The sequence below is a fragment of the Hippichthys cyanospilos genome, chromosome 13 (genome assembly GCF_059441005.1).
Source record: "Hippichthys cyanospilos isolate Australia breed blue-spotted pipefish chromosome 13, RoL_Hcya_1.0, whole genome shotgun sequence".
Classification (NCBI taxonomy): Eukaryota; Metazoa; Chordata; class Actinopteri; order Syngnathiformes; family Syngnathidae; genus Hippichthys; species Hippichthys cyanospilos.
In genome coordinates this window covers 14,653,749-14,664,969 of record NC_142381.1, presented here as the reverse complement: position 1 = coordinate 14,664,969, position 11,221 = coordinate 14,653,749, and the positions used below count along the sequence as shown (strand labels likewise).

Sequence of the window (11,221 nt, the reverse complement as noted above, 5' to 3'; positions counted from 1 at the left end):
GCTTGAACAGGATGGGTAACAGAATCTGCTGTTTTCAATGGCCCATAGAAAAAGTTTTAGGTCAGATGCTCACCATGCACGCCTCCATCAGTGCTGTGTGCATCTCGTCAGTCTTATGTTCCTGGTCTGCTCCAGCTTCCAACAGAAAACGCACCATATCCAAGTGACCTTAAAATAAACACTTAAAAGTTAACGCCTTGAATAGACGCATGTTATAATACTTTTTCACAGATCGGTTCAGACCTTTGTAGCAGGCAAGTGTGAGTGCGCTCTCTTTGAACTCATTTGAGTGGGTGTTAATGCCAGCACCATACTCTAGGAGTACCCGAGCCACCTCGACGTGGCCAGCGCTTGCTGCCTCCATCAGAGGTGTGTGTCCATTTTCATTGTGGTCCTCGATGTTAGCACCCTCTTTGAGTAGCACCTTCACCACATCCACAAAGCCGCCGGCGCACGCGTACGTCAGAGCAGTGTTCCCTGGAAGTACAATAAACAGTAGAGATTAAAACCAGCAAGACCACAGAATAGCAAACTGGTAAAAAAAAATTGAAGTGAGGTCACACCTGTGGAGGACTGTGCGTTAACATCTGCTCCATGTACCAGAAGCAGCTTGACGATATCCACATAGCCTCCACTTGCTGCAGCCATGAGTGGCGTTATATCCCCTTTAATGCCCCGGTCCTCAACATTGGCATGCATGGCCAACAAGACCTGGGTGAGAACATTGAATATAATAGAATCCATTAATATCATCAGATAGTCGAACAATCAATACAACTATATCAGAAAACAGTATTATTTCAAAGAAAAAACATTTGAAAAAACATTTTATACATGCTGTATATGTTTGTAATCTTGCATTCCAATTTCAGATACCTGTGCAAGTTCATAATAGCCAGCTGAGCAGGCTAGACATAGGAGGCTCTCGCCTTCCTCTGTGTGCTCGTTGACACTTCGCCCCTCATCCAGCAGTTTGCGCACGGCGTTGACATCACCATCCGAGCAGGCCTCTGCTAAACTACGGCTGAAAATAACCAGACTGCTACAATTACTGCCACTGTGACAGGTGAACACACATACGCCTTACCATAACACTATCAACAATGCCAACATATGCTTACTTACAAGTAATTTCAAAATAAAATTGTTCTCACCCCAGCAAAAGTATGTGTCTTCGTGACAACAAATGATGCAATTAAGCACACCAAGCCATTAACGATAAGGCCTTACAGTTATTTTAGATTTCAGTCACTGCTATTGACAGAATACAATGGTTTTGAGGTACAATTAATAGATAACGCATCAATTCGCAAACCAACTAACATTTTAGATAATCATTTGGAGACCTCATTTCATTGAAAATTGTCCAAATTGTTGGCATTTTAGCCTCTATATTTGCTAACATTTAATTTAACTATAGAAAATGTTCATTAACGTTTTGCTTTCATTTGTTACAGACCAAAATAGTGGTTAAATTTTAAGGTATTCATGTTATTGCACTATTAAATTGTCAATACAAATATTTTGCCAATACAAGCATTTTCCGGTAAAGGGTTCTAATGGAGGCCTCCAACAACAAACACCTGCTACCTTAGGGCACTAGTACATGTATTGGTCTGAAAAAGAAAAAGGAAAGAAAAAAAAAAAGGGGGGGGGGGGAGTACTGAACATTCCTACCCGAGGAATGAGCGCATATGACACAAAGGATCAGTATCAGGTCAATACTGGGCCTTATTCTCACCATTGCAGCATTGGTTGCTCTCTTAGAGCTGCTCTAAGATCAGAAATACAAACAATAGAAAAAAAGCTCATTTTTGAAATGGAGAAAAAAAGCTATATTGGAATGTCTACGTTTTTTTTTATTTATCTGTCGTTGTGAGGGAGAAATTTTGTTCTGTCTTAGCGGTGTCGATTACTAGATATTGGCATCGATGAATACTCAAGAGGTGAATACTTTTACTGGTATTAGTCTGTAGTAAGAGGTAGTATCAACTATATAAACTACATGTGATGCAAACAATCTTGAAATGTCTGCTTTTGGGAATTATTTCTGGAAAAGGTTGGGGGAAAATTACATCCAAGTAAAAGATCAATACATTTAGAATTAAAATAACCTCAACGTTGGCTAATATAAGGAATCGGAGTATGCATTATGGCATTATATAGAAGCGTTACACAGTTTAACATTTGCATATAACTAGGGAAATGTTATTAGTTCTTTGTGACTTATAGTTTAAATACACAGACATTTAAAATTACTTGTAAGTATGGCCACTGTAAACACGAACACAACCCCCCCAAAAAAATCTCAAGTAGCAAGGTCTGTGTAGAAAACAAGACCAAGTGATAATATGCTTGAGGTACATACTTGTCGGCTTGGCCAGCGTTGAGCGTGTTTTCGGCCCTCATACGCGTGAGCGCAGCTGCAGCCTCATCCAAGGCACAACTTACAGATGATGTTAGTCGTCGCAGTACCTCAGGATCTGCAAAAGCTTTACCATCGGCAGTGGAAAGTTTGCCGATGCCTACAAAGCACAAAAAAGAAAGAGAGAAGGTGCAGAGGGGCAAAGCACACCACAGAGGAGGAGCACAATCAAACAGGATCCGATGGAGGGCGCAAGTCCAGTCCAGCCAAACCAGTCCAAGAAAAAAAACAGACAAGCACACACACAAAGAGGAAAAACACACACACACAAGCACTTGTTAATATGGCTCAATTAGTTCTCCATTCATTTAAATACACCATCTATGATTCTCAAAAAATATTTCTATCACAACACAATGTACAAAACACCCAATAGGCAATCATGTGCATTTCCAAAGATAAACATGTCTGAGAAAATAAATGGAACAAGATACTTATCTAGATAAGTAACAAGGGTTTCGATATAGTGCTTGTCCTCTGTGAATTATAGATGGCTAACAGGCAGCGAATGCGCGAGAAAAAGAAACTGGATACAGTGGTCAGCACGGGGGGAAGGAGGGGTGGGGTGGAGTAGTGGTGGTGGTGGGGAGGGGCACAGCTGGAAGAAAAAGTCATGTGCACAACATCTGTGTGTTTTGTCATGTTAAGAGAACCAAAGAAGGGTGGCTGGTGGAAAAGAGCAAGCATGTGGAAAAAGCAACTTTGGCTAATGACCAACATTTAGTCTGATAAAAAATGTCCAGACATTTCCAATTAACAAAACCACTTTTCTACAGAATACATGCACTTTTGCGCAGTAACATACAGTTTCACGGCCCGTGTGATACTCCAGCTTAATCAGGGCAAAAACAAAAGGGTTGTTTTGAGGACAAGTGATCAGTTGTCTTTATGGGTTTTGTTGTCACCACCAAGCGAGCGTCTGACTCAAGCTAAATGTAGAGTGGCTTTCAAGTGAGGATTTCACAATCAGTTAGTGTAGACAAAACAAAGTTGAGGAAGTTTATCCTTTTTTTTGTTTGGTTTAAATATCATATGGCATAATAAGATTGCAGAACACAATTGTGACTCGACAAAGTAGTGCATAATTTTCGAGATCGCCCCCAACCTACCCCCACCCACGCATGGGCTGCACACGTCAGCGGATACCATGTGAATCAGGCCTAAATTGTGATGATCTAAAAGCGGCGGAAGCTCAGAAGACAACACCCACTGCAGGCGAGTAAGAAAGCTTTTGACAGTCATCATCCAGTGCGCGTCGGCTTAGTGCAAGTGGGTTGCTTGAACAGAGGAGAAATACACTAGAGCTGTACCGTCACCTCAATATGACCATTCTGATTTAATACCTGTTTTTTTTCCCCTCAAGGCCATCTCTTTCTTCATGTATTTTTGGACAATAAGTTCAGTATCAGATTTATTTAGCACAAATGTTTTGGTATTACAGAATAGAATAAAACTAAAACAGAGGCAAATGTACCATGAACTGATATGAGTATTTTTTTTTTTACTCTAGCGCATTTCTCCAAGTACTAATCGACCTTGCGTATATGTCAACCATCTATTGTTTGACTTCCATTTGGGTGAATTTTACAAAAATGTGACTATAAATCAACCCTTGACTTAAATGGGTTCATAGATCACGAATACCCAATCATAACACATGCTGTGTGTTATTAAATTGAAGATATTACAGTACTTAGAAAGATTTCTTCATTGTATATTGAATAGCATAGTGTTGAGGTTATGGGGGGAGGGGGTGGGATGGAAACGAGACAAATGCGAGACAATGACCGCGTACGTGTAGACGCAAATGCTGAAACTAATGTTGAAACAATAAAAAGGTTTGAAGTTTCAATGCTTTACTTTTTTTACACAATTTTATATTAATTTGTCAAAAACCGTAAAACTTACTATTTAGAGTTTTATTTAGTTTAGTAGCTCCTTCTCGTTTAACTCCCGGACATCCTCTCCTTCCTGCTCGTAATTTGCGCAAAAATCCTCGTTAAAAATGGGATATTATCTTATACTTATTACATGGGATATTATTCCAAGCTTTCTTTACCCAAGAGACGATTGTTGTGATGTGTGTTAATTATCCATGCAAGACCCGTTGTTGACAACAAAGAGGCAATAAGGTGGCAGTTGACGAAATGTTCTGTGCAAGCACGCTAATACGAATGCATGCTACATCTAATTAGAGATCATTTTAAGCCTTGTAAATGGCATATTTCGCATTGAAATTAATGTTATTCAAACAAAGATACGTGGAAAAAAAATCGGTCTGTTTTGAGTTATGTGGCTATAAATCGACCCCACTAACGTGGGGGTTGAAAATTTGGAAAAAAACACTCGAATTGTACTCGGAGAAATATGGTACTTAAATTAGGGTTGAACACTCCAAAATTTTCAGCATTTTCTATTGCAACTTCCTGATACCTATCAACTGTGGCGTAAACACATAAGACATGAAGTAAAAAATTTGATACCAACAACAAGGCAAACATAGCGGCGGCTGTCATTTCAGCTTTTCGTATTTCATGGAAATTATGATATGCAAAAGTGTGTACAGCAATTCCGAAGTCACAATGTTCAAAGCAACCCCACTAGACTAAACAAGTGTACCGATTCGGCCTTTAAATCGGTTTCCTTTTCAGACTCCCTCTCCCAAAAAACAAAAAACAAAAAAAACTGTGGTGGATTATATAAATAAACTTTCAATATGCCTGGTAGGAACAAAGCTGCATATATATCAAACCAAGTGCCATGATTGTTTTTTCATTGTCCTTTTACAGTAAGCTATTGTTTATTTATTTTTTCCAAATACAGCCAAAAGTGAAAACTGCTATCGGCTATGATATTAGGAAGCCTATTACTGTTGAAAAATTGGAAATAGTGTAATGCAAAAATTGGGGTTTTCCTCTGCCTATAAATTATGAATTGGAGAAATATATCACCTGTATCATATAATATGTACAGTGCTTTCCTCCTTTAAAGACACTTACCATACACAAAGAAGTTAAATTAAAATGTTGAGAAAAAAAATAAAATAAACTTAGTAGTGGATGCCGTAAGAAGGCTGGAGCCGCCCACGTCGGAAGGAGGAGGGATTGACAAGCAGGCTTAAGGAGGCAGCACCTGTCCCAGCCTGTGTTAACCAGTCTACATGTGGCCAAAGTCCGCCCGGGTTCGAACTTCGACCACACCCCGAGAGCTGTCTGGTGATCGTGTTAGCGAGGCTTTGTGGGAATAAGTTATCTTGGAAATCCCCTTTCTTTTAACGTTCCATATTTCACTGAGTGACTGCTGTCTTGTTTACATTTACCATGGATACTTCTATTTCAAAATGGCCTCCACGTCCCACAATGCAACACAGTAGGAATGTCCCAAACGCGTTTGTTTTTTTTTTTTTGCACAAGCCTCATTAACCACGCAAGCAAGGAACAAAAGAATTTATTTTTACTATTAGGTTCTTTCCACACTTGAAATTGTGCAGAGTACTTGACATCTCTGTATAACTTTTTGATATTTTGATACAACTATGCAAATTGAATAATTATATTAATTTGTGTTCAAATGTTCATAGACCAAACAGGAAAACAAAATAAAAATGCAAAAAGCAGGGGATTTTTCATTTTTAAAAAGGAAAAATAAAATATTCTTAAAAAAAAAAGAAAGCAGGGGATTTCACAACTTTTCTTTTTAAAGCTGCTAGCCTTTTGTTTGTGGAAACAACTTTGCCCCTGGCTCATTCCGTGGCAAATGTGGAAATTAAAAACAGCTCTTTGTTGGTCTAGCCCCATCTTCTATAACATCACTAACAATTTGTTGCCTTGTCATATAGGCATAATGCAAAAATGTTAGTTATGCACAATACTGTTTTAAAATTGTATCTGGTTCAAAAGAGGAAGTACATTAATACTTGAACCAAGTGGTCAAATATATTAACAACCACATAATGAGTGGCCACATCCTCAGCCTGCACTAATTTATAATCACTCGTGATTGTATTTTTTTTTTTGCTCGTTTTGGTTTTTTTTAAACATTTGACCAACAGTGTGCTTTTGATGTTGTTTTTCTTTTTTGGTGAGTATATGCAATTGTGGTGAGATATTTACATTCATGTTAAAAAGCCAAATGACTGTCAATGCAATATATTGCCTTTGGCAACTTGCGCGATTCATGTGCATTCATGTATTCATCATATGCGTCCAAACGCACTGCACCAATTACCGCAACTTATTGTGTGTGTGTGTGTGTGTGCGCGCGCGTGTGTGTGTATGAGAACGCCTCATCAGCACTCCCTATACCCTCACTGATTTGTTGTATCCATTTGTGGACGCATGGTCACAAAAAAAACAAAACAATCAAGAATACTCTACTCATGTTCCACAAAATAATTTTCAATGGACAATTTAGGCCAATTTAACTATCCTTGGGCAAATAGAGAGAAAAGTATAAAATAAATCCTGTGATTGGAAGTGGAATCTTTCAGTTATAATACACCATGCAACTATAGATTGACAGATTCCTAATGTTATAAGTTGCATTACAACACCTACATACAGTAAATAAGGAAAACGTTTACTGGCGGTGGACAATGAAGTAACTCCTCACATTGGTTTAAATTATATTTAAATATTCACAACAGGCCTACTAAACTGAACTGTAAGAAATATTTTAAATCGAAGTTTTCAACACATGCAGGCTATTTATTTTGTTGAGCACACATATGCACAGGTCTATCAGATAGGGGTAACCTGTTAGGTCAGGTAAAAACTAAATTTAAACTGCTTATGTCTTTTCATGGAAGATCAGCCAGATGACGTATGCAGAAAACAGTTTCTGATAAAAATAATTGCTGCTTATCTATCAAAAGATAAAAAGATTGATTGATACATCTTATCGTTTTGTCTGTTGTTATTGTTAATAAACTAATTTCTGCATCATTGCGAATGTATCACTCAACAGCAAAGATACATCACGTATCACAAATGACAAATTAATAAAATTTAGTGAAAATATTTGATGACCGCTGGGTTCAAAATCTAAATTTTTTTTTTTTTTTTTTAAGTTTAACAGTGTACTTGGCATCGCCCTATTTGTTACAGAATGAGCCACTTTGTTTATGCATGTTACCTTAAACTACTATCCAGATTCTGGATTGTGTAGACGTAGTTTATCTTCAGTGGTGACATAATAGTACATGTATGTCATAATAAGAAAACATAAAATGCGTATTATTTCTATGTTTAAATGTATTGTACTGTACAACCTCACCTGTACTAACTAGTCTAAGAGAACTAGGCCTAGGATAAGATTAGTCAGTATTTGTTCACACGGGTCCTCTGCATGCGTCGGAGGCTCAAGTGCGTTGCGGGGTTAATCTGCCTCATAATGTTCATAAGCCTAAATGAGGCCAGGGCGTCCAAGCCTGATGGCTTACTCGGCATACTTTCTTACAACGACTACAACCTCTGAACTCAAATTCCCAAATCACGTTCAAACTTTGTGTTGATATGACACTCGCAGAACCAGCAGGTGCTCTTTTTTTTTGCAATTTGACCTTGTGGTATTTTACAAACAAAGGTTGTCAGTTTAGATTGAAAATTAGATAAGGGGAAAAAAAAGAAAGCCACAGTTCAAAAAATTAAGTGTAAAAGTTGGCATTTCACTACAAATTAATATGTGAATTTGGGTAAATATGGATAAAATAATTGTACCTGCAGCTTCGAGTAGAGCTTCAAGTCTCGCCTGCGTCTCGGGATCAACAGTCCTCAAATCGACTCCGTCTGTAGCGCTAGACAAAAGTAACTCCGATGCTGTCTTCATGATGGGGTTATCCAGATCTTCCTGGTCCAAAATGAAGGACTCCACCTAGAAAAGAAAGAGAAACACAAAAAGAAAAGGTGAATTAGCTTTCTATTCAAAAGGTTAGCATTCAACAATAAGTCTTCGTGATGCAATGACAGCACAGAAATATGGCGCACTGTACAAAGACAAAATTTAGGTAATGGAATATTATATAAGTTGACTACTTAAAAAAAATACAATAAAAACGAGTGAGCCTGGGGGTCTTGTTTGTTTACTGCAATGGATGGAAAGGCGGCACAAGGATAGGAGAGTGGAAATACAACACTTGACCACCTGGAGTGATTCAGCTGAGTACGGCAGCTCAACAACCCATACCATGGCCATGTTGGATCGCGTGCGTTAAGTCGTCTAACAATCAAAGAATGAAAGTAATATTCAAACCAAACCATTTCTTAATTTGTGTTACATAGGTCACAGATGACTGTTATTCTAATTATACTATGACAAACTTGACTCCAAAGTAAAATTTTAGCATTTACTTATCGCCTTTTAAGGTACATTTTAGGGTGATATTAGTTTAGTTGTATTTACGTATGAAACAATGCACCCTCCTGATTAAAACAATAGGGGAGAGTATTTTAAGTGTCATCTATGGGGGCATCCCATCTGCCTCAAGGCTTCCTGATGTGCATCTGCAGAGTCTCCATTTTGAAGGAGGTTAAAAAAAAATAATAAAAGCCGCCTTTGTCATACTACTCGTAATACTTTTAAAGCAAATGATTTATCCAAGAGGGAAACTGGACCATGTGCCGCTGGTATAACCATCAAAAAGAAGTAGAAGCTGATAATAAATGAAATATAACCAATGTGTGAAGGCAAACTTTAGCGTTCAGCAACAGGGAAGAATTCGGCCACAGGACCAAAGAGCGCCACAACTCACAGGGGATGTTGTTCTATGAAGGCTTTTATAATCAACAATGGGCATCAGTCTTCACCACTATTGAACTACAGTTCCCAGAGTGTTGGTATCCACAGAGCTGGAAAGGCCTGGAATGGCATTTGTTTAATCCTGGGGCTCAGATTTTAGCTACTGCCCACACCAGTGAAATTTCGACTGCGGTAAAACATCACAACAAATGCTGCTGTCTGTGGATTAAGTAGTCGTCTGGTTAAGAGAAGGCACACACTTGTGATCCTTTATTTCCACTCACGTGATAAACAGTATATGGATAGAACTATCAACATGGGAGTAAAACATATTTTTTAGAACTCCAACCTCCCAGCTGAGGTACAGACAGGCTATACTAATATTGGTATCAGCTGACCATCGAGCTGTCACGGCTATGGTCCACACAGATCAGCTACTCTGCAAGTTTTAGAGTGATTAAGAACTGCGACCACTCATTATGGAACCCCTGTTGGGTGTATTCGGGTCAATAAAGGGCACATTAGCTGCATTCAAAATGACAATAATTATAATGTTCCCAAAAAAACTCCATGGGAATGAAACGAGGCTTTCAAATGAAATAGTCAAGCAAGGTTGATTTGAGTGTCACTCACTGGCATGGTATGGGGACAATTTGAATAAATGTTAAGAATGACAAACTATATAATTATTAAATTGCACCACAGAAAGGGAAAAGGTATGACTCATTGTGGTTAAGTTTCAGATGCGGCTTTTACCATGTAACGTCAGCTATTAAAATCACATTTGTATGTTTGATTTCAGGAATGGTTGTGAGGTGATATCGATAAGCCAGTTGGGGTGTTCACAACCGCAGGAGATGGAGAAAAATAATCACACCTGTCCCGCTGTGACGGTCATCACATGGGAAGTTGGAAGACCGATCGACGAGAAATAGGTTTTCAAAAACACCGCATTCAAAATGATCGGTAACGATCGTATATCGACGAGGCGGGAGAAAATGGCTTATATGACAACACCAGCTGTCGAAAATTCGAACCGTTTCGCAATTAAAACACTGTACAGATAACAGTCCCTCGCAAAGTTAGCAGAGGGACGCCAGGGCTTCGTTTACGTGAAAAGCACGGCCATCGCAATATAACTAATCAAATGTCACAGTTCGTCGGTTGGTTTACAGGCACCTTCTATTTGCGGTGGCTGGCCAGCCAAACGAAGACCAAACTTGTAATGAGTGTGAAGAGACGACAGCATCGAACGAGGCCGTCGTCGCTTCCACCCAAACTAGGCCGCGGCGAAAGCCTTCGCTGCATAAATAAAACATTTGAGCCGGCGAAGGCAAACAAATGTCCGCAGACCACCACAACGGGGGGTTTAAAACACCCCCTAAACAGCTCCCGGGGAGATATATGCGCTTTTCTCAAATGCTGGGTTGATTTTACGCCATTTCAGCGGCCTGGGAGGAGGTGGCTAACACCAGCGAGCTAACGCTAGCTAGCTATTTCGCGCAAGAGGAATGTAGCCTTGCGTTCTGCCAAGGCTTAGCTAACTAGTTTAGCTTAGCTTAGCTGAGCTTCGTTTAGCTTAGCTACCTCTGAAACCTCGTCTTCGTCGCTGCCGGATCCCGGACCCGATGAGAGGACGGCCGCGGCCGCTAGTTTGAAATCCAGTCTTTCTGCGGAGGGCCCGCCGGGTTCCCCGTACAGGCGTACTTTCTTCCCACCTACGCCAATCCCAATGCCCCCTAGCCCGACTCCTCCTGGTGTCGCTCCTACCCCCATCCCTGCCACTGGGGAGCGAGGAGTCACCGAGTCAATCTCGTCCTCGAAGCCGTCCGTCAGCATTGCCGTCCCGGCTACTGCATCCTGCATACTTATTCTCACGATTCTTGGGTTAACGAGCTGGTCGTCGACTTAACCGGCCGTCCAGGCTCTTTCTTTTAGGCTATTTGCGTTGTTTCACTTCAGGGAATCCAGAAACTCTCCCGAAGCTATGGTTGAGGAGGTTCTCTTTCCCCCAGCCATTAACTTTCTAACAACCTAACCCGATACGCACTGTTTCTGAGA

The 11,221-nt window shown here is 39.8% G+C and overlaps 1 protein-coding gene across 4 annotated transcripts in view; it reads right to left on the bottom strand.

Moving 5' to 3' along the window:
* Window positions 1-11,172, bottom strand: part of ankhd1 (ankyrin repeat and KH domain containing 1) — a 26,776-nt gene extending 15,604 nt beyond the window's left edge. For 3 of the 4 annotated variants that reach the window (XM_088431609.1, XM_088431611.1, XM_088431612.1), the window contains exons 1-7: window positions 10,748-11,172; window positions 8,143-8,296; window positions 2,369-2,525; window positions 877-1,039; window positions 564-711; window positions 244-477; window positions 74-168 (exon numbers count right to left, since the gene is read on the bottom strand). In XM_088431609.1, coding sequence (XP_088287735.1) covers window positions 74-168; window positions 244-477; window positions 564-711; window positions 877-1,039; window positions 2,369-2,525; window positions 8,143-8,296; window positions 10,748-11,026 — 1,230 coding nt within the window. In that variant the 5' untranslated portion in view covers window positions 11,027-11,172. The remainder of the gene's footprint in view (window positions 1-73; window positions 169-243; window positions 478-563; window positions 712-876; window positions 1,040-2,368; window positions 2,526-8,142; window positions 8,297-10,747) is intronic. The other variant, XM_088431610.1, reaches the window with a different exon arrangement.
* Window positions 11,173-11,221: the final 49 nt, after the last annotated feature.